The following is a 23355-nucleotide window of genomic DNA, read 5'->3' as shown; positions in this document are numbered from 1 at the left end:
CCAAAAGGACCATGGGGTCTATACCATAGTTCCAGAACAGGCGGGAGAGTGCGGACGACTCTGCAGCACCGATTGAGCAAACATGAGGTCCTCCTCAGCCAGGGTATCAAACTTGTAAAACTTAGCAAAGGTGTTTGAACCCGACAACGTAGCTGCTCGGCAAAGCTGAAGTGCCGAGACCCTTCGGACAGCCGCCCAAGATGAGCCCACTTTCCTGGTAGAATGGGCCTTTACTGACTTCGGTACCGGTATCCCAGCCGAAGAATGAGCTTGCTGAATCGTACTACAAATCCAGCGTGCAATAGTCTGCTTAGAAGCAGGATGACCAATCTTGTTGGAAGCATACAGGACAAACAGCGCCTCTGTTTTCCTGGCAACAGCCGTTCTGGCGACGTACATTTTCAAAGCTCTCACGACATCAAGAGACATTGGAACTGCCACAGCATCCGTAGCCACAGGTACCACAATAGATTGGTTAATGTGAAACGAAGAAACCACCTTCAGCAGAAATTGTTGACGAGTCCTCAATTCCGCTCTTTCCGAATGGAAGATCAAGTACGGACTCTTGTGAGATAAGGCCGCCAATTCTGACACTTGCCTGGCAGACACCAGAGCCAACAGCATGACTGCGTTCCAAGTGAGAAACTTTAACTCAACCTTACGCAAAGGTTCAAATCAGGACGACATAAAAAACTGCAAGACTACATCAAGATCCCATAGCGCCACAGGGGGCACAACCGATGGATGGATATGCATCACTCCCTTCACAAAAGTCTGAACCTCTGGAAGGACGGACAATTCCTTTAGAAAGAAAATAGATAAAGACGAAATCTGCACTTTGATGAAACCCAATTTCACGCCTGCATCTACTCCTGCCTGAAAAAAATGGAGAAACCGACCCAAGTGAAATTCCTCCGCATGAGCAGTTTTGGTCTCACACCACGAAACATACTTTCTCCAAATACGGTGATAATGTTTTGCCGTAACCTCCTTCCTAGCCTTAAGGAGAGTGGGGATAACCTCCCTGGGAATACCTTTTCGAGCAAAAATTTGGCGCTCAACTTCCATGCCGTCAAACGCAGCAGCGGTAAGTCCGGAAACAGGCATGGTCCCTGCAATAACAGGTCTTCTCAGAGGAAGCGGCCAAGGATCTTCCACAAGTAATTCCTGAAGATCCGGATACCAGGCCCTTCTTGGCCAATCTGGACCTACGAGAATCGCCCGAACCTTTGCTCGTCGTATAATTCCCAGTACCTTTGGAATGAGAGGAAGTGGAGGGAACACATACACCGACTGAAACACCCACAGAGTCACCAGGGCGTCCACTGCACTGGCTTGGGGGTCCCTTGACCTGGAACAATACCGCGGAAGCTTCTTGTAGAGGCGAGACACCATCATGTCGATCAGCGGAATTCCTCAACGCTTCGTCACTTCTGCAAATACCTCTTGGTGAAGAGCCCACTCTCCCGGATGGAGATCGTGTCTGCTGAGGAAGTCTGCTTCCCAGTTGTCCACTCCTGGAAGGAAGACTGCTGACAGAGCGCTCACGTGTTGTCCCGCCCAGCGAAAGATTCTTGTGGCCTCCGCCATAGCCGCTCTGCTCCTTGTTCCACCTTGACGGTTTATATGTGCCACCACTGTTATGTTGTCCGACTGGATCAGGACAGGTCGACCCTGAAGAAGGCTTTTTGCTTGTAGCAGGCCGTTGTAAATGGCTCTTAACTCGAGAACATTTATGTGGAGACAAGATTCCTGGAGCGACCATTTCCCCTGGAAATTTCTTCCTTGGGTGACTGCGCCCCAGCCTCGGAGACTTGCATCTGTTGTCAGTAGGACCCAGTCCTGGATTCTGAACTGGCGCCCTCCTAGGAGGTGAGAACTTTGTAGCCACCACAGGAGAGAAATCCTGGCCATGGAAGATAGACTTATCTTCCGGTGCATGTGCAGGTGAGACCGGGACCATTTGCTCAGCAGATCCCACTGAAACACCCGGGCATGAAACCTGCCAAACGGAATGGCCTCGTACGCCGCAACCATTTCCCCCAGAACCCGAGTACATTGATGAATCGACACACTTGTCGGCCTCAGAAGCTCCATGACCATTGTCTGTAGTTCCAGAGCTTTGTCTTCCGGAAGAAACACTCTCCGTAACTCTGTGTCTAGAATCATGCCCAGAAAGGGCAGCCGAGTGGTCAGGAATCAACTGAGATTTTGGCAAATTTAGCACCCAACCGTGTTGTCGCAGAACCGACAGAGACAAATCCACATTTCTCAACAATTGTTCCTTGGACCTCGCCTTTATCAGGAGATCGTCCAAGTACGGGATAATTGTAACCCTTTGCTTGCGAAGGAGAACCATAATTTCTGCCATGACTTTGGTGACAATCCTCGGGGCCGTGGAAAGACCAAACGGCAACGTCTGAAATTGGTAATGAGAATCCTGTATCGCAAACCTGAGGAAACCTTGATGCGGAGGATATATCGGGACGTGTAAGTAGGCATCCTTTATGTCGACTGACGCCATAAAATCCCCCCTTCTAGGCTGGAAATCACAGCTCGAAGAGATTCCATCTTGAACATGAAAACTTTCAAGTATGGATTGAGGGGTTTTAGGTTCAGAATCGGTCTAACCGAACCGTCCGGTTTCAGTACAACAAAGAGGCTCGGGTAGAACCCCTATCCCCGTTGGGACAGGGGAACGGGAACAATGACCCTCTGTTGACACAACTTTTGTATTGCTGCCTTCACCACCTCCCTGTCCGGAAGAGACACTGGTAAGGCCGAAATGAAAACCCGGTGAGGGGGCATCTCCTGAAACTCCAGCCTGTATCCCTGAGATACTACATCTAGGACCCAAGGATCTAGGCCTGACTGAACCCAGACATGACTGAAGATCCGCAAACGGCCCCCCACCGGTCCGGACTCCACCAGGGAAGCCCCAGCGTCATACGGTGGACTTGGTAGAGGCGGGGGAGGACTTTTGGTCCTGGGCGCCTGATACTGCAGGCGACTTTCTTCCCCTTCCTCTACTCTTTGAAGCGAGGAAGGACGAACCTTTTCCACGCTTGTATTTATTTGGACGAAAGGACTGCATCTGCTGATGGGGTGCCTTTTTCTGCTGCGTGGGAACATAAGGAAGAAAAGATGACTTACCCGCAGTCGCGGTAGACACCAGGTCAGCCAAGCCATCACCAAACAAGACACTACCTTTGAAGGGGAGAGCTTCCATAGCTTTCTTGGAGTCGGCATCAGCATTCCATTGATGGATCCACAGCGACCTCCTGGCCGAGATCGCAATGGCATTGGCTCTTGATCCCAAGAGACCAACATCCCTCGCCGCATCCTTCAGGTAATCTGCAGCGTCCTTGATATAACCAAGAGTCAAAAGAACATTATCTTTATCAAGGGTATCCATATCAGCAGCTAAATTATCAGCCCATTTAGCAATAGCACTACTCACCCATACCGACGCCACAGCAGGTCTGAGCAATGCACCCGTATTAGCGAAAATGTCCTTCATAGACGTCTCCAGCTTGCGATCCTCCGGATCCTTGAGAGCTGCTGTGTCAGGGCACGGAAGCGCCACCTTCTTAGACAAACAGGATAGAGCCTTGTCGACATTCGGAGACGACTCCCATTTTTCTCTGTCATCAGGGGGGAAAAGGATATGCCATGAAAATTCTCTTGGAATCTGCCACCTCTTGTCCGGCGACTCCCAAGCCTTTTCACAAAGAGTATTCATTTCATGAGAGGGGAGAAACTTCACCTCAGGTTTTTTCCCTTTAAATAAAGAAATCCTTGTTTCCTGCACCGCAGGTTCGTCAGAGATATGTAAAACATCTTTAATAGCCACAATCATGTACTGAATACTCTTAACTAGCCTTGGGTGTAGAGTAGCCTCAGTGAAGTCGACATCGGAATCAGAATCCGTGTCGGTATCCGTATCTACCAACTGGGTAAACGACCGCTTTTGTGACCCTGATGGGGCCTGCACCTGAGACAAAGCGTCCTCCATGGATTTCCTCCACACCTGTGTCTGAGACTCCGATTTATCTAATCTTTTAGACAATGAGGCCACATTTGTATTAAGTGCACTTAACATTGTAAGCAAAGCAGGTGTCGGCTGTGCCGACAGAGCCATCTCCAGACCCGCATCTGTGCCCCCAGCAACCTCCTCCGGGGAGTAACACTCAGCTTCAGACATGCAGACACGTAGTACCGACACACACACACACACACACACACACACACACACACACACTGCCTCAGCTAGGGAACAGACCCACAAGGAAGCCCGGACAGAGAAAACACAGAGGGAGTATGCCAGCTCACACCCTAGCGCCCATATATCCCACCAAATTATATATATGTAAAGCGCTGCTGTTAAATCCAATAAATATGCACCAAATATCTGAAGTGTGTGAGAGCAGGGAGCGTAGCGCTACCGCTCCGCTGTACCTCGTTACTGAAGTCTTCTGCCGTCACTGAAGTCTTCGGATCTTCACATAATCACCCGGCTTCTTTCTTCTGGCTTCTGTGAGGGGGGTGACGGCGCGGCTCCGGGAACAAGCAGCTAGGCGCACCAAGTGATCGAACCCTCTGGAGCTAATGGTGTCCAGTAGCCTAAGAAGCAGAGCCCTTAACGAAGTAGAAGTAGGACTGACTTCTCTCCCCTCAGTGCCTCGATGCATGGAGCCTCTAGCCAGCAGATCTCCCTGAAAATAAAAAACATAACAAAAGTTTTTTCCAGAGAAACTCAGTTGAGCTCCCCTAGTGTGTGACCAGTCAGTCCTGGGCACAAAGTCTAACTGAGGTCTGGAGGAGGATCATAGAGGGAGGAGCCAGTTCACACCCAGTCAAAGTCTTTTCAGTGTGCCCAAGCTCCTGCGGATCCAGTCTATACCCCATGGTCCTGTTGGAGTCCCCAGCATCCTATAGGACATAAGAGAAAAAATGTTTTTTTTTGGGGGGGGGGGGGGGGTTCTGTGTTTTTTTACAACTTTTGCCTCATTTACTATCCATGTCACAAACTGTTACATTTTAGTAAAGTTGTGGCGAGCGAAGTGAGACACCGAGCCTGAAGCGTGACGAAATTCACTAAATTTGTGTTAAAAATGTTTAAAAACACAAAAAAAAAAAAAATGTATGTGTCTGACTTTTGACCCCATCGGACTTTTGACTGTCGACCATATAGTGTCTAACTAATGACTGTCTATCTTTTAACTGTCAATGAGCTATACCATACCCTTCTGAAGAGTCTCCATAACCAAATTTAAATTCCATGGAGGGATAGGAAGAATGTATGACGGAAGTATACTAAGGACCTCTTAAAGGAAAGCTTGCCCAGCCGGAATGAAAGTCATCTTTGGAAAAGTATTGAAAGCGTCACTGTGGTACTCCCAGACTCCCTCACCTCCCCAGTCAAGTCCCTGTGTTAGTAATAGAGATAAGAGTGACATCACCATGACACTCCCTCACCTCCCCAGTCAAGTCCCTGTGTTAGTAATAGAGATAAGAGTGACATCACTGTGACACTCCCAGACTCCATCACCTCCCCAGACAGGCCCCCGTGTTAGTAATAGAGATAAGAGTGATGTCACTGTGACACTCCCAGACTCCCTCACCTCCCCAGTCAGGTCCCTGTGTTAGTAATAGAGATAAGAGTGATGTCACTGTGACACTCCCAGACTCCCTCACCTCCCCAGTCAGGTCCCTGTGTTAGTAATAGAGATAAGAGTGATGACACGGTGACACTCCCAGACTCCCTCACCTCCCCAGTCAGGTTCCTGTGTTAGTAATATAGATAGGAGTGATGTCACTGTGACACTCCCAGACTCCCTCACCTCCCCAGTCAGGTCCCTGTGTTAGTAATAGAGATAAGAGTGATGTCACTGTGACACTCCCAGACTCCCTCACCTCCCCAGTCAGGTCCCTGTGTTAGAAATATGAATATGAGTGATGTCACTGTGACACTCTCAGGACCCCTCACCTTTCCTGTCAGCAGCTGGATGATCTCCACAGTGAGGTTTAATATCCTTTCAGTCAAATGACTCCTGTCCTTGTCCATCTTCCGTGACATCATTTACGTGACTTCTATTAAAGGGTCTCTGGTTCCTCACAGCTAAATGGTCTAAGAATAAATGTAATAATTAAAATAAATATCAGAGAGAGCTTACAAGTACCATAGTCATACAGCAACTCTGTATTACTGTCTGCATAATTCATTCTTCTAGTCTCACACATTAGAATTCCTTATAGAGCTCTGGGGAAGAATCATTCAGGATTACGGTCTGAATACGGACACAGACCAGTCTGATACTTAATCCCAAATTGGAACTTTTAAAATAAATAAATCCCATCTCTTTGACCGACTCGCAGTCATCCGCATTGTCAGATCTGGAGCTGCGACTCCCTCCCGTCATAGCTGCCTGAGATGAGACTGGAGTGCGGCCGGAGGCGTTACCTCCCTGACAGTGCAGAAAACACTAATGATCGCAGCACAATGGAAATGTATTGAAGTTAATGGCCGGACTGTGCAGCTAATGAGGCCCCAGGTGGCTTCCGGCATCTGACCTGCTCCATGAAAGACGCAAACATGAAAATATAATCTTATCTCCAAACATATAGATAAAAGTGCCCATTCCCAATTGTTCATCCCAGAGACAATGTGGCGTGTAAAGTGTGCTGATAAGCAGTGCTCCTGCTGTGTTCCTATATACGGATAAATGGGGGCGATATTCCCATTTGCCACCAATTGGGCGCCATCATTAGCAGCTTCACATGACCCGGTTCCCATCACTCTGGGGGCGTGTCCAGCGTTCTTCCAGCACTGTTTAGATGATGTGCACATCTCCCCCAACCTTCCCTCTCCGCAGGACGCTGTGGGTAGCAGGGTGGGTCGCGGAGTAGTGCCCAAAAAGTGGGATTGTTCAGCCAAGAGAGGGGCGGTTGGTGGGGTATGCATACACCGGGTCAGAGATGACACAAGTCACTCTCCATCAGGAGGCTGTTTTTGAGACTTTTCAGCTGCCATGTTCATCTGGGAGGTGATTGATAGACAGTTAAAAGATCGAGAGTCAAAAGGTTGACAAGGTCAACACAATTTTTTAAGGGTTTTTCATGTTTTTATAACTTTTGCTGCACTGACTATCCATGTCACAAACTATCATCTTTATTAACCGTGTAGCGAGCGAATGCTTTTCAACAAATTTGGTTAAAAAATGTTTAAAAAAAGAGAGTTATGGTAGACTTAACTTTGTAAACTCCCTTTCTGCGAAGTACATATGGTCCACAGGGAACATCGGGGTGCAGTGGTGGATGAGGCATCCAGGCACCGAACAGTTAAAGCTTTAGCTGTCAAAGGATGCATAGCTGCACTCCTCTATAACTCCGCCTCCAGGCACTGGTACCTCAGTTTTAGTAACAAGTCCAATGTAGCAAGAAAGAAGGAGAGAAGAAAGATGTTAGGCATATAAGAACACATTCTCACAGACAGGAGAAGAAACCAGCAGCCAATGCCATACAAAAGCAGAGATGGCAGGTGCGTCAGGGTGGGCGCCTTGTGGACCCTATGTACGTTGCAGAAAGGGAGTTAACAGGAAATAACTCTCCTTTTCTGCATCAGGGTATATAGGTTTCACAGGGAACATCGGTGAGGTCCCAACATAGTAATTCAAGGGAGGGGACATGCCTGAGCGGATAAGAGAATCCGGCGTTCAAAGGAAGCATCCTGGGAGGCGAAGGTATCAAAGGCATAGAACCTAAGAAAGGTGTTCACTGAAGACCACATGGCCGCCTTGAACAATTGTTCGGCGGACGCCCCACACCGTGCCGCCTAAAAGGTCCTACAGACTGAGTAAAATGGGCAGAAATCAAGGCTGGAAAAGGAAGGCCAGCCACATTTGTGAAAACCAAAAAGATCAAAAAGGGCATCAGAATGTCTAATGGAGTCAGTGCGGTCCACAAAGATACGTAGAACCCTAACCATATCCAAACAACAGGGCCGTTTCTAGGCAATTTGGCTCCCAGTGCGAAATTTAAAAATGCGACCCCCCCCCCCCACTTAGATATAAAAACAAAAAAATTCTACCATATTAAGCCCCACACAGTAATGCCCCCTGTACCACATTATGCCACACACCACAATGCCCGTGATACATTAAATCCCCATTTTACACATTACAGCAGGCAAGTGTCCTCATTTTACACATTACGGCAGGCAAGAGTCCCCATTTTACACATTACGGCAGGCAAGAGTCCCCATTTTACACATTACGGCAGGCAAGAGTCCCCATTTTACACATTACGACAGGCAAGAGTCCCCATTTTACACATTACGACAGGCAAGAGTCCCCATTTTACACATTACGACAGGCAAGAGTCCCCATTTTACACATTACGGCAGGCAAGAGTCCCCATTTTACACATTACTACAGGCAAGAGTCTGCATTTTACACATTACGGCAGGCAAGAGTCCGCATTTTTCACATTATGGCAGGCAAGAGTCCCCTTCTACAAAGAGAGAGAGAGAAAGATATACTTGTGTTTGCAGAGGTCCTTTTCCATCCCGCTTCCCGCTCTTCGGCCTGCGCCGGCCTGCCTCTTCCTCATAGCTTGGCCGTGTCCTGGGCGGCTCGCCCGCCTCCTCGTCATCAGTTCTCTGCTCAGGGGCGGAGTTTCGTGTAATGAAGCATTTGCATCGTGACGCAAACGCGTCATTGCACAAAACTCCGCCCCCGAGCAGAGTAGGAATGGTGGGGAGGAGGGGGAGCGTAAACTGAGCCGTTTCCGATATCTGATTCCGACCCCGGGTGAGCAGGTGCCCCACTTCCCTCGTGGTGAGTGGCACATATGCAAAGTACTCCACTCGCATAAGCTGAGTTCGCGGAATGACACGGTTGTGTTGTGACATCACGACACAACCGACTCATTACATGAAATTCCGCTACCCCTCGGGCGGTGTACTCGGGAAGAGGGAGGAGCCACCGAAGTGCTGCAGTAGGCGCCTCGTGCGATTGCACAGCTCGCCCACCGCAAGAAACGGCACTGCCAGAAGAATGTTAAACCGAAAAGTCTGGAGAAACGAAGGCCGGAACCACAATCTCTTTGTTAAGTTGAAAAGATGAAACCACCTTAGGAAGGTAACCAGGTATAGTTTGGAGAACTGCTCTGTCACGGTGGAAAATCAAGAAGGGGGGACGATAGGACAAAGCACCCAAGTTTGAAACTCTCCTCGCAGAGGCAATAGCCAGTAAGAAGAGAACCATGGCTGTCAGCCACTTGAGGTCCACAGATTCAAGAGGTTCGAATGGAGCTTCTTGTAGAGCCTCCAACACAACAGACAGATCTCAAGGAGCCACCACAGATACATAGGTAGGCTGAATGCGAATAACGCCCTGAAGAAACGTGTGTACATCAGGGATGAAGGCAATCTTGCGCTGAAACCATACAGACAAGGCAGAAATGTGTACCCTGAGAGAAGCAAGATGAAGGCCTAAGTCTAACCCTCTTTGGAGAAATGCCAGAATTCTGGAAGTCCTGAGCTTAGTGGCATCATAACCCTTAGTAGCGCACCAAGTGAAGTAAGCGTGCCACACTCTAAATAAGATTTTACTTACCGGTAAATCTAATTCTCGTAGTCCGTAGTGGATGCTGGGCGCCCATCCCAAGTGCGGATTGTCTGCAATACTTGTATATAGTTATTGCCTAACTAAAGGGTTATTGTTGAGCCATCTGTTGAGAGGCTCAGTTATATTTCATACTGTTAACTGGGTATAGTATCACGAGTTATACGGTGTGATTGGTGTGGCTGGTATGAGTCTTACCCGTATTCAAAATCCTTCCTTATTGTGTCAGCTCTTCCGGGCACAGTATCCTAACTGAGGTCTGGAGGAGGGTCATAGTGGGAGGAGCCAGTGCACACCAGGTAGTCCTAAAGCTTTCTTTAGTTGTGCCCAGTCTCCTGCGGAACCGCTATTCCCCATGGTCCTTACGGAGTTCCCAGCATCCACTACGGACTACGAGAAATAGATTTACCGGTGAGTAAAATCTTATTTTTTTCAGGCTTTGCCGTTTGGCCTGGCCACGGCTCCTCGCATCTTTACGAAGGTGATGGCCATCATGACGGCCCATCTCCATCATCGGGGAGTGCGAATTCTTCTGTACCTGGACGACTTGTTGACCATGGCAAAGTCACGGGAGGTCCTTCTCAGTCATCTCCAACTGACGATTACCTTCCTTCAGTTCCACGGTTGGCTGGTAAATTGTGATGTCCTCCTTGGTTTCATCTCAGAGAATGGTACACTTGGGGGCGCTTCTGGACACTCTCATAGCCAAAGACTGTATCTATCTCCAGACAAAGTTCTGAAACTGCAGACCAAAATACGTCCCTTTCTTCGCCATCCTCGAGTGTCTATACACTCAGCGATGCAGACGCTCAGTCTGATAGTGTTGTCTTTCAACATGGTCTAATACGCACAGTTTTATTCTCGCATTATGCAACGTCTGATACTTTTTAAGTGGAATGGCCTGCCTCATCAGATCAGAACTCAAATTATCTCCCTGACTCCGGAGGTTCGCCTGTCGCTGTTTTGTTGACTATAGGACCAGCGCTTGAGCATGGGCAGTCCCTTCTGGATCCCCAACTGGGTCCTACTGACAACGTACGCCAGACTTCGTGGATGGGGAGTGGTGATGGAGCAACACTCATTTCAGGGTCATTGGACTAGGTCAGAATCTCTGCTCCCGATCAATATTCTGGAGTTGAGAGCAGTGTTCAATGTACTGACTTTGGCTCGTCCTATTCTACAGAACAGGCCTGTTCAAGTTCATTCGGACAATACCACCACGGTGGCCTATATCAACCATCGGGGCGGCACTCAAAGCTGCATGGCAATGATGGAAGTGTCCAAAATCCTGCATTGGGCGGAACTCTATCTTCCAGAACTACTTGTATTCATCCCAGGCAGTATTCATCCCGGATGTTCACGGCTGGGAAGCTGACTTCCTCAGTCGTCAGGATGTTCATGCCGGAGAGTGGGCTCTTCATCCTAAGGTCTTTCAATTCCTCATGGCCAGATGCGGTCTACCAGATGTGGATCTCATGGTCTCTCGACACAATCACAAAGTTCTGATCTTCAGATCTGGAACCCGGGATCCTCAGGCAGCGTTCGTGGATGCTCTGGCGGTCCTGTGGACCTTTCACCTGCCTTATGTCTTCCCTCCAGGTGTCTCTTCTACACCGGGTGCTTCGGAAGTTCAAACAAGGAGGACAACTCATTCTCATCGCTCCTGCGTGGCCCAAACGTTACTGGTTTTCAGATCTACAGGGACTCTTGGCACAGCAACCCCTACTTCTCCCTCAGCGACAGCACCTGCTCTCTCTGGGCCCCTGGCTTCATCTGGACCTGGCCTGGCTGTCTTTGATGGCGTGGCTCCTGAGGCTTCGCTTCTGAGGTCAAAAGGTTTTTCTGAGGTGGTTGTCCAGACTATGCTGAAGGGCCACAAACCGACCTCTGCCCGTATATATATTTTTCTCTGACGTCCTAGTGGATGCTGGGAACTCCGTAAGGACCATGGGGATTATACCAAAGCTCCCAAACGGGCGGGAGAGTGCGGATGACTCTGCAGCACCGAATGAGAGAACTCAAGGTCCTCCTCAGCCAGGGTATCAATTTTGTAGAATTTTGCAAACGTGTTTGACCCTGACCAAATAGCAGCTCGGCAAAGTTGTAAAGCCGAGACCCCTCGGGCAGCCGCCCAAGATGAGCCCACTTTCCTCGTGGAATGGGCTTTTACTGATTTAGGATGCGGCAGTCCAGCCGCAGAATGCGCCTGCTGAATTGTGCTACAAATCCAGCGAGCAATAGTCTGCTTAGAAGCAGGAACACCCAGCTTGTTGGGTGCATACAGGATAAATAGCGAGTCAGTTTTCCTGACTCCAGCCGTCCTGGAAACATAAATTTTCAAGGCCCTGACTACGTCCAATAACTTGGAATCCTCCAAGTCCCTAGTAGCCGCAGGCACTACAATAGGTTGGTTCAAGTGAAAGGCTGATACCACCTTAGGGAGAACTGGGGACGAGTCCACAATTCTGCCCTATCCATATGGAAAATCAGAAAAGGGCTTTTACATGACAAAGCCGCCACTTCTGGCCGAAGCCAAGGCCAATAACATGACCACTTTCCACGTGAGATATTTCAGATCCACGGTTTTAAGTGACTCAAACCAATGTGATTTTAGGAAACTCAACACCACGTTGAGATCCCAAAGTGCCACTGGAGGCACAAAAGGCGGCTGAATATGCAGCACTCCCTTTACAAATGTCTGAACTTCAGGTAGTGAAGCCAGTTCTTTCTGGAAGAAAATCGACAGAGCTGAAATCTGGACCTTAATGGAACCCAATTTTAGGCCCATAGTCACTCCTGACTGTAGGAAGTGCAGAAATCGACCCAGCTGAAATTCCTATGTTGGGGCCTTCCTGGCCTCACACCACGCAACATATTTTTGCCAAATACGGTGATAATGGTTTGCGGTTACTTCTTTCCTGGCTTTTATCAGCGTAGGAATTACTTCCTCCGGAATGCCCTTTTCCTTTAGGATCCGGTATTCAACCGCCATGCCGTCAAACGCAGCCGCGGTAAGTCTTGGAACAGACAGGGCCCCTGCTGTAGCAGATCCTGTCTGAGCGGTAGAGGCCATGGGTCCTCTGATATCATTTCTTGAAGTTCTGGGTACCAAGCTCTTCTTGGCCAATCCGGAACCACGAGTATCGTTCTTACTCCTCGTTTTCTTATTATTCTCAGTACCTTTGGTATGAGAGGCAGAGGAGGGAACACAAAAACCGACTGGTACACCCACGGTGTCACTAGAGCGTCCACAGCTATCGCCTGAGGGTCCCTTGACCTGGCGTAATATCTCTCTAGTTTTTTGTTTAGGCGGGACGCCATCATGTCCACCTGTGGTTTACCATTAGTTGGAAGACTTCTGTATGAAGTCCCCACTCTCCCGGGTGTAGGTCGTGTCTCCACTCCCGGAATGAACACTGCTGACAGTGCTAACACGTGATTTTCCGCCTATCGGAGAATCCTTGAGGCCTCTGCCACGCCATCCTGCTTCTTGTGCCGCCCTGTCGGTTTACATGGGCGACTGCCGTAATGTTGTCTGGTTGGATCAGTACCGGCTGGTTTTGAAGCAGGGGTCTTCAGGGCCGTCTTAACAGCAGTGTAGGCCCCTGGGCACAGAAATGCACTGGGCCCCCTACCCATCCTCCAGCGGTAGGTGTGGGGGGTGCTATCAGCGGAAGCTTTGATGTCCCGCAGGCGGTAGAGGGTGTTCTATCTTCCGCTCAGCATGTAGGACCTGAAGCAGTCATTTCTACTAATTACTCCTTTACTGCACAGATGGGGCTAAACTGTAGAAGGGGGCATTGGGCTAAATGAAGAAGCCATGGTACATGACTTCCAGGGGGGTAGGGGGTGTTTAATAAGCAGGTGGATAGTGGAGTGGGCTTAATATTTATCATTTTCTGGTGGGAGGGCAGATTGCTTGACTGCAGATATCTCCAGTTCCTGGAAATAGATTTCTTAGCTTTGAATGTGATAAAACACTGGACAGGAGGTTCTGGGTACTTGGGGATCAGAGTTCAGGAGTCAGAGCAATCCACCAATGAAAATATGAAACTGCATATTAGGCGTGTGGAGCTGGAGCAGGGACAAGCTGCTGGAAGGCTGATATCTCTGGTTCTGGGCATAGTAGAGACTAGCTGCCAGTGTCCCCAAAAGGAGAAAGTCCCAGATTGGATTATACCCTCAGAGAAACTGTGAGTCAGACAGAACCCAAGATATCTGGCTGGGAAGAGCAATTAACAGGCTTGGATGGGGACCACTACTTTGAAGTTGGATATCTCCGGTTCCCCAGGGCCGATTTTCAAAAATCTGGTACCCCTGGAAAGAGGAGACCCTCAGCTATCAGCCTAGGGCCCTTATACTTCTGGGGCCCTTGGGCAAGAGCCCATTGAGCCCATACGAAAAGACGGCCCTGGGGGTCTTGCCTGACTTAAGGCATTGTAAATGGCCCTTAGTTCCAGAATATTAATGTGTAGGGAAATCTCCAGATTTAACCATAGTCCCTGGAAGTTTCTTCCCTGTGTGACTGCCCACCAGCCTCGAAGGCTGGCATCCGTGTTCACCAGGACCCAGTCCTGTATGGCGAATCAGCGGCCCTCTTGAAGATGAGCACTCTGCAGCCACCACAGCAGAGATACCCTGGTCCTTGGAGACAGGGTTATCAGCCAATGCATCTGAAGATGCGATCCGGACCACTTGTCCAACAGGTCCCACAAAAAAAGTTCTTGCATGGAACCTGCCGAATGGAATTGCTTCGTAGGAAGCTACCATTTTTTCCAGGACTCGCGTGCAGTGATGCACCGACACCTGTTTTGGTTTCAGGAGGCCTCTGACTAGAGATGACAGCTCCTTGGCTTTCTCCTCCAGGAGAAACACTTTTTTCTGGTCTGTGTCCAGAACCATAGCCCGGAACAGTAGACGCGTCGTAGGAACCAGCTGCGACTTTGGAATATTCAGAATCCAGCCGTGCTGTTGTAGCACTTCCTGAGATAGTGCTACTCTGACAAACAACTGCTCCCTGGACCTCGCCTTTATAAGGAGATTGTCCAAGTACAGGATAATTATTTCGGCCATTACCTTGGTAAATACCCTCGGTGCCGGGGACAGACCAACGGCAACGTCTGGAATTGGTAATGACAATTCTGTACCACAATTTTGAGGTACTCCTGGTGAGGAGGGTAAATAGGGACATGCAGGTAAGCATCCTTGATGTCCAGTGATACCCTGAAAATTCTCCAGGCTTGCAATAATCGCCCTGAGCGATTCCATTTTGAATTTGAACCTTCGTACATAAGTGTTCAAGGATTTCAATTTTAGAATGGGTCTCACCGAACTGTCTGGTTTCGGTACCACAAACATTTTGGAATAGTAACCCCGGCCTTGTTGAAGGAGGGGAACCTTGATTTCACCTGCTGAAAGTACAGCTTGTGAATTGCCGCCAGTACTAACTCCCTATCTCCGAGGGCAGCAGGCAAGGCTGATGTGAGGTAACGGCTAGGGGGAGTCGTCTCGAACTCCAGCTTGTATTCCTGTGATACTACTTGCAGAACCCAGGAATCCACCTGTGGGCAAGCCCACTGGTCCCTGAAGTTCCCGAGACGCGCCCCCACCGCACCTGACTCCACCTGTGGAGCCCCAGCTTCATGCTGTGTTCTCAGAGGAAGCGGGGGAAGATTTTTGATCCTGGGAACTGGCTGTCTGTGCAGCTTTTTCCTTCTTCCCTTGTGCAGAAAAGGAAGCGTCTTTGGCCCCCTTGCTTTTCTGAAACCAAAAGGACTGTACCTGATAATACAGTGCTTTCTTAAGCTGTGAGGAAACCTGAGGTAAAAAAATTTCTTCTCAGCTGTTGCTGTGGATACGAGGTCCCAGAGACCATCCCCAAACAATTCCTCACCCTTATAAGGCAGAATCTCCATGTGCCTTTTAAAATCAGCATCACCTGTCCACTGCCGGGTCTCTAATACCCTCCTGGCAGAATGGACCTTGCATTAATTCTGGATACCAGCCGGCAAATATCCCTCTGTGCATCCTTCATATATAAGACTATGTCTTTAATATACTCTATGTTAGCCAAATATTATCCCTGTCTAGGGTATTAATATTATCTGACAGGGTATCAGACCCTGCTGCAGCAGCACTATTCATGCTGAGGCAATTGTAGGTCTCAGTATAATACCTGAGTGTGTATATACAGACTTCAGGATAGCCTCCTGCTTTTTATCAGCAGGCTCCTTCAAAGTGGCCGTATCCTAAGACGGTAGTGCCACCTTTTATGACAAACGTGTGAGCGCCTTATCCACCCTAGGGGATATCTCCCAACGTGACCTATCCTCTGGCGGGAAAGGGTACGCCAGCAGTAATTTTTTTTATTTTTTTAAATTACCAGTTTCTTATCGGGGGAACCCACGCTTCTTCACACACTTTATTCACTCATCTGATGGGGGAACAAAACACTGGCTGCTTTTTCTCCCCAAACATAAAACCCCTTTTACGTGGTACTTGGGTTAATGTCAGAAATGTGTAACACATTTTTCATTGCCGAGATCATGCGACGGATGTTCCTAGTGGATTTTGTATATGTCTCAACCTCGTCGACCCTGGAGTCAGACTCCGTGTCGATATCTGTGTCTGCCATCTGAGGTATCGGGCATTTTTTGAGCCCCTGATGGCCTTTGAGACGCCTGGGCAGGCGCGGGCTGAGAAGCCGGCTGTCCCACAGCTGTTACGTCATCCAGCGTTTTATGTAAGGAGTTAACATTGGCCCTCATTCCGAGTTGTTCGCTCGGAGTTTTTCATCGCATCGCAGTGAGAATCCGCTTAGTGCGCATGCGCAATGTTCGCACTGCGGCTGCGCCAAGTAACTTTACTATGAAGAAAGTAATTTTACTCACGGCTTTTTCAACGCTCCGGCGATCGTATTGTGATTGACAGGAAATGGGTGTTACTGGGCGGAAACACAGCGTTTTAGGGGCGTGTGGCTGAAAACGCTACCGTTTCCGGGAAAAACGCAGGAGTGGCCGGAGAAACGGTGGGAGTGCCTGGACGAACGCTGGGTGTGTTTGTGACGTCAGCCAGGAACGAAAAGCACTGAACTGATCGCACAGGCAGAGTAAGTCTGAAGCTACTCAAAAACTGCTAACTCGTTTTTGATCGCAATATTGCGCATACTTCGGTCGCACTTTTAAGAAGCTAAGATACACTCCCAGTAGGCGTAGGCTTAGCGTGTGTAACTCTGCTACATTCGCCTTGCGAGCGAACAACTCGGAATGAGGGCCATTGTCGGTTAATACCTTCCACCTATCCATCCACTCTGATGTCGGCCCACAGGGGGCGACATCACATTTATCGCCATCTGCTCCGCCTCCACGTAACCTTCCTCATCAAACATGTCGACACAGCCGTACCGACACACCGCACACACACAGGGAATGCTCTGACTGAGGACAGGACCCCACAAAGTCCTTTGGGGAGACAGAGAGAGAGTATGCCAGCACACACCAGAGCGCTATATAATGCAGGGATTAACACTATAACTGAGTGATTTTTTTCACTAATAGCTGCTTATATACACAAATTGCGCCTAAATTTAGTGCCCCCCCTCTCTTTTTAACCCTTTGAGCCTGAAAACTACAGGGGAGAGCCTGGGGAGCTGTCTTCCAGCTGCACTGTGAAGACAAAATGGCGCCAGTGTGCTGAGGGAGATAGCTCCGCCCCTTTTTCGCTGACTTTTCTCCCGCTTTTTTATGGATTCTGGCAGGGGTATTTATCACATATATAGCCTCTGGGACTATATATTGGGATTTTTTTTTGCCAGCCAAGGTCTTAATATTGCTGCTCAGGGCGCCCCCCCCCCCCCAGCGCCCTGCACCCATCAGTGACCGGAGTGTGAGGCATAGTTACCTACCTTCTGGCATCTCTCTCCGGGAGAGAGTTGCCAGGACGGCTCAGTGGAGGGGCTGGGCTATGCAATGTCGAGAGGAGGGGGCGGGGAGGAGGCGGAACGGGGCGAGAGGAGGCGGAACAAGGGCGGGGTTATAGCGGACCTTGTTTAAACCACGCCCCCCGCTCTGTAATGCCGCGATAACCGGCATTTTACAGCAGGGGGGCATGACTATGATGACGCGATTCAACAAGAATTGCGTCATCTACTGTCCGGACCGCCAACTTTACTCTCAAAGTGGGCGGCCGGGCAGGGGGGACTTAAAAAAACGGGAGACTTGTCTGCTCTTCCGTGGGGCCGGGAGGGTCACCCGATTTTCGGGAGCCTCCCGGCCATTCCGGGAGAGTAGGCAAGTATGGTGTGAGGTGTACATGAGGAGCAATGGAGCACAGCTGCAGTGCTGTGCGCTACCTTGGTGAAGACTGAAGTCTTCTGCCGCCGATTTTCCGGACCATCTTCATGCTTCTGGCTCTGTAAGGGGGACGGCAGCGCGGCTCCGGGAACGAACACCAAGGACGGGTCCTGCGGTCGATCCCTCTGGAGGTAATGGTGTCCAGTAGCCTAAGAAGCCCAAGCTAGCTGCAAGCAGGTAGGTTCGCTTCTTCTCCCCTTAGTCCCTCGTTGCAGTGAGCCTGTTGCCAGCAGGTCTCACTGTAAAAATAAAAAACCTAAAATATACTTTCTTTCCAGGAGCTCAGGAGAGCCCCTAGTGTGCATCCAGCTCGGCCGGGCACAAGAATCTAACTGAGGTCTGGAGGAGGGTCATAGTGGGAGGAGCCAGTGCACACCAGGTAGTCCTAAAGCTTTCTTTAGTTGTGACCAGTCTCCTGCGGAGCCGCTATTCCCCATGGTCCTTACGGAGTTCCCAGCATCCACTAGGACGTCAGAGAAATTGGTAGTGTAGGCTGCCAATATCAAAACGCAGAAACTGCTGGTGTGAAGTGGCAATAGGAATATGCAGATATGCATCCTGTATATCCAGAGAGACCATGTAATCCCCCGGTTCCATGGCCAGAACTACTGAACGTAAAGTTTCCATGCAAAACTTAAGATACCCTCACAAACTTGTTCAAAGAGTTGAGGTTGAGAATAAGATGGTGTGACCCGTTGGGTTTTGAGACCAAAAACTGAGTAGAGTAGTAGTAGCCTCTGCCCTGTTTCTGAGGAACTGGCACAATCACTCCAGAGTGTAGGAGAGAATAGACCACAGCTTTGCTCCTCTATCGGGTACAATGGTAGGCCTGTGGTGAAGTACTGGTGAGGAGGACGTACCTTAAACGAGACGGCGTACCCGCGAGAGACTACTTCTAGCACCCAAGCGTCTGAAGTGGTCATGCACCAAACCTGAGCGAAATGCAGAAGTCGGCCTCCCATCCTGTTGTCCCATAAGGGGACGCCCGCCCCGTCAGGCTGCGGGCTTGTCAGTTTTAGCAGCCGGTTGACGTGCCGCCCAGAACTGTTTGGCCTTGGAAGATTTGAACTGGCTAGGGAATGACTGACCTTTTCGCCTTTCCCTGAGGCTGAAAGGAGCAAAAAGTAGTACTCTTGGCCTTCTGAGCTGGGTTAGTCTGGGGAAGGAAAGACACAATCTTATTTAATTCCTCCCCAATGTTATGAACAGAGTATCTGGAACTCTGGGGACTGGGTGGCAACTGGGGAGTTCCAGTACTTCTGTGTGGAGCTGCGGCTGGACAGCTATAGCTACTTTAGCATCAGACTCTGTTATTCCCCCCAGTGGTCGGTTGGCGCCTGCAAGGCTAGTCTTCTCCTTTAGCAGATGCCTTTGGAATTGGAATTATTTCGCCCCAGACTCTGATGTCTTACAAGATAACAAGGCACCAACCGAGACTGAGAGTGAACAAGAGAAAACTTAACTAAGACTGTAAAAGTAACAATGCTCAAAAGGTGTTATAAAAAGAAATACAGGCAAACAGTGTCTGTGTGGAAAATCCACAAAAACCTGAATACAAAGCCAACTGACAGGATCTCATACGAGATGACAGATTCTCACTGATGCAGGAGCTCAGGTGACGGGTAATGAATTCAGAACTCTGTCAGGACAGGATACACAGGATTCCAACTGGACTGGATATTGCAAGTAGTATAACAGTACCAATTGCACAGATACAAGATTCCACCATCGGACAGGGCACGAACACAGGTACAAACTGGAACATGAAGGTATCACTTGCATCAGGTGAAGGGTAGGCTGGGTAATAAAGGAAGCAAGCCCCAATCAGGATGACTGGAAGCCAGAGACAAGGTAATGGCTTAATTATCTGACAGGTGAGACTGCACAGGACACACATACAGGAGACAGGCTGCAATTACACAGACTCACCAAAGGCGGCTAGCAACAGTACCCTAAACAAGAACACATAAACAGAATGCAAATAGGAATGAGCCACCATTGTGGCTCAGGACACCCAAAAAGAATATACCATATGAAGGGGCGGATTTCCAAGGTTTTCTTGGAATATAGGTCCACTTTCCAAGGCTTCAACCATAGAATACGGCGCGTCAGAATGGACTTGGCGGACGCTTTAGTGGCAAACACTCCAGCTTCTGATGATGCTTCCTGAACATAGTAAGAAGCAGTTTTAATATGAGACAGGTATTGCTTGCTTTCCTCAGAAATATCCACAAGTAGTTCATCTTCCAATGCCTGAGCCCAAGCTTCTATAGCCTTTGCGGCCCAAGAAGCAGCTATAGTGGGTCTATGAACGGCCCATGTAAGGGGGTAAATAGATTTCAGGCAACCCTCAATATGTTTATCTGTCGGTTCCTTCAGAGAGGTGACAGTAGTAACCGGCAGAGTGGATGACACCACAAGGCGGGTGACATGAGAATCCACAGGAGGTGAGGTTTCCTATTTGTTACATAGCTCTGCTGGTAGAGGATAACAGGCCAAGGCCCTTTTAGACAGGTCACTTCTTACCCGGGGTAGTCCAGGGTTCCCGTCTGATGTCCAACAATTAATCAATCAGAGTGGGGTAATTCGTCTTTAACCACCTTCTACTTTTTAAACATATTATCAGTTTTCTTAGCCACAGTAGTGAGAGTTGGACGATATGCTTAAAAGCACCCACAAGTGCAGGGACAACTGCAGACATAGGGGTATCCTCCTCTGCAGCACAGGAGTCTGTGTCAGAAAGAGCCATATACTCCCCCTCCTCTTCAGAGGAAACATCAGAGAGGACTGTGGGATTGTGAGGATGAAGTAGCCCACTTAGAAAGACTAAAGACACCTCTCTGTCCTAGGGGAACCTTATGTCTATTCAGAGACTGATTTATTGTTGCAGCTGAATAGACAAATTATCTGCCCAAGGCGGATTTACCCCATTAGGGTGTAAAGCCACAGGCGGGTACATAGGGGGGCGCAAGGTGTTCCACCAGAGTACCCAAGAATGTTGAAAAGGCTGCCCATGGTGGCTCCTGCACAGGGGTAGGGGCCGCAGACTGGCTGGGAGGTGTATAACAGACAGCGCACAGACCGTCATTTAACAGATCCTCCTCAGATAAAACAGAACAAAAGAATCATTGCTTGAAGCACAAAGAAACATACAATCTCTTAGTAGATGCTCTGTGCTTAATAATAATAATTTTATTTATGTAGCGCTCTGTCTCCAAACAGGACTCAAGGCGCTTTACAGACATCAAAATAAACATAATACAGAAGATTAATACAGCAATACACAGGCATAAAAATGAAAACCTAGAATGCATAGAGTAATCATAATGCAGGGTTGGTGTAGGCATTTTGGGTAATAACTTCCATGGGCTGTGTATTCCACCCTCACAGGGTACCAGGTGCGGCAGCCATCTTCGGCGCACAGCGTAGGATTACCCTGGGTGTTATAGTCCATCCCTAGAAGAGGTGACACAAAATGGGGGTGATTGCAGCATCCTAGCATTCAGAGTAGGGTACCAACAAAACTATCAGGTCCACGTATTTTCATCCCATCCACAAGCGTACCAGATGAGGCAGCCATATTGGGCGCACTAGAGAGGTTACACTGGGATGTAAGCCATACATGGGCCCAATGCATACATGGGAGAACGGGCACTTGTGTAGTCGTATGATATAACCTGTAGTGTTCCCTCTAGAAATTAAATGGGGCAGGGCGCCGGACTCCGGGGGCACGGTCATGCAAATTAGGGGGCGTGGCATGCACACGGCACCTTTACACGCTGGGAGGGCAGGAAGCGGGCGGCTGTTCTAGCAGGGCGCCGCAAAAGGGGCAGGGCGGGTTTTGCCTTTTAAAAAAACGGGCAGAGCCTAGAGTGAACACTATGACCTGTATGAACAATCCACGTGAGGCACATCCTGCCAACAGAGGAACCACCAGAGGCCCCGATTTGGGGTGCACATGGTGAGATCACCTTTGTAGGTAAACAACGAAAGGAGGGAAACAACGAAAGGAGGGAAATTATCCTGGTCTATTTGGAGGAGTACGGGGGGAGGGGGGGGGGGGGGGTATGAGAATGTGGGGAGCACACTAAAATCTGAAGAAAATAACCCTGCTAAGCCTGGCATCGGTGCTCTCACCACCAGTGTTCCCTGCTCACCTTGAGGGGTAAGCCTGTAAGGCACTACTGATGTTCTCTGCCAGAGGGCTAGTGGGCATAGTCCTGGTGATTTCATTGCAGAGGTTTGGCAAGTCCACATAATGTTCCCGAAATCTTTCTTGATGGTGTTCAATGTTTGTGCAACTGTTTTTTTAACGGTTACTTTTCAAAACGCTTTAAGTATAGGAACGCTTTGAATATTGGAACACACAGCTGACACGCACAGCTGTGCATGGTTGAAGCTACAGATACACTATGGTAAATTGACAACTACAGCTGAGGCAAATGTCCCACTAATCAAAGGGGTTAAATTACACAGTGTTTGACTAAGGAAACACCAGCCCAGCCTGCCCCCTCCCCTCCTGTCCTTGGCAATGAGATTGTTTCACAATATGTTTCCAGAAAGTCCATTTGACCTTGCTTCTCAGGAAACTTCTTTCTAACTTTTGAAATGTCAGCATTACTTGTAATTCACTATGAAGCCTGAAAACATCTCTAAAATGGCTGCTGTTATACAAGATGGCTGATAACTGCTGTAGCATAATGCTGTCTCTCTCAATACACACTGTGGTCGAAGTGGAAATTTTAAAGTTGGGGTATGGAAAAGTAAAGGCTGTAATTATGTGCGCGCCTTTGGGCGTGGCCGCTCAAAAGGGGCGTGGTCACTCAAAATGCGGTGTCTCTAAGTGTAGTGTACCACACCATATACACATTACAACACAATAGTAGGACCTCTTACACTATCTAGTACTGGTGCCCCTTACACATTATCCCACACGGAATGAGTCAAATTTCACATTACACCACACAGAATAAGCCAAAATTCCCATAGAATGAGCCAAACTTTACATTACGCCACACGGAATGAGCCAAATTTCCCAAAATGCCACACAGTATAATCCACATTTCAGGGACGAGAGAGAGAGAGAGTGACAGCAGGGACAGAGAAGGTGACATAGAGAAGCAGGGGAACATTACCTAATGAGATGAGTAACAGAGGCACAGAGGGGACTTTGGTCAGCGGCTGTGCAGAGGTGTAGTTGGCGGCGGTGAGGAGACCATGGGTGGCAGTGAGAAGAAGGCCTTTGGTGCAGCTGCGGTGAGCAACAGGGAAGGAGCCCATGGGCAGCGGCAGTGAGGAGTCCATGGGGGTCATTCCGACCTGATCGCATGCTACGCTTCCTCGCATCCATGCGATCGGGTTGGAACGGCGCATGCACT

The 23355-nt window shown here is 49.1% G+C and overlaps 1 protein-coding gene across 2 annotated transcripts in view; it reads right to left on the bottom strand.

The window, feature by feature from the left end:
• Positions 1-23355, bottom strand: part of LOC134983601 (zinc finger protein 271-like) — a 123962-nt gene that overhangs the window by 54605 nt on the left and 46002 nt on the right. For both annotated transcript variants that reach the window (XM_063949268.1, XM_063949267.1), the window contains one exon: positions 5990-6130. In XM_063949268.1, coding sequence (XP_063805338.1) covers positions 5990-6082 — 93 coding nt within the window. In that variant the 5' untranslated portion in view covers positions 6083-6130. The remainder of the gene's footprint in view (positions 1-5989; positions 6131-23355) is intronic.

Source organism: Pseudophryne corroboree (assembly GCF_028390025.1).
Source record: "Pseudophryne corroboree isolate aPseCor3 chromosome 3 unlocalized genomic scaffold, aPseCor3.hap2 SUPER_3_unloc_2, whole genome shotgun sequence".
Lineage (NCBI taxonomy): Eukaryota > Metazoa > Chordata > Amphibia > Anura > Myobatrachidae > Pseudophryne > Pseudophryne corroboree.
This window is presented reverse-complemented; position numbering and strand designations above follow the sequence as displayed.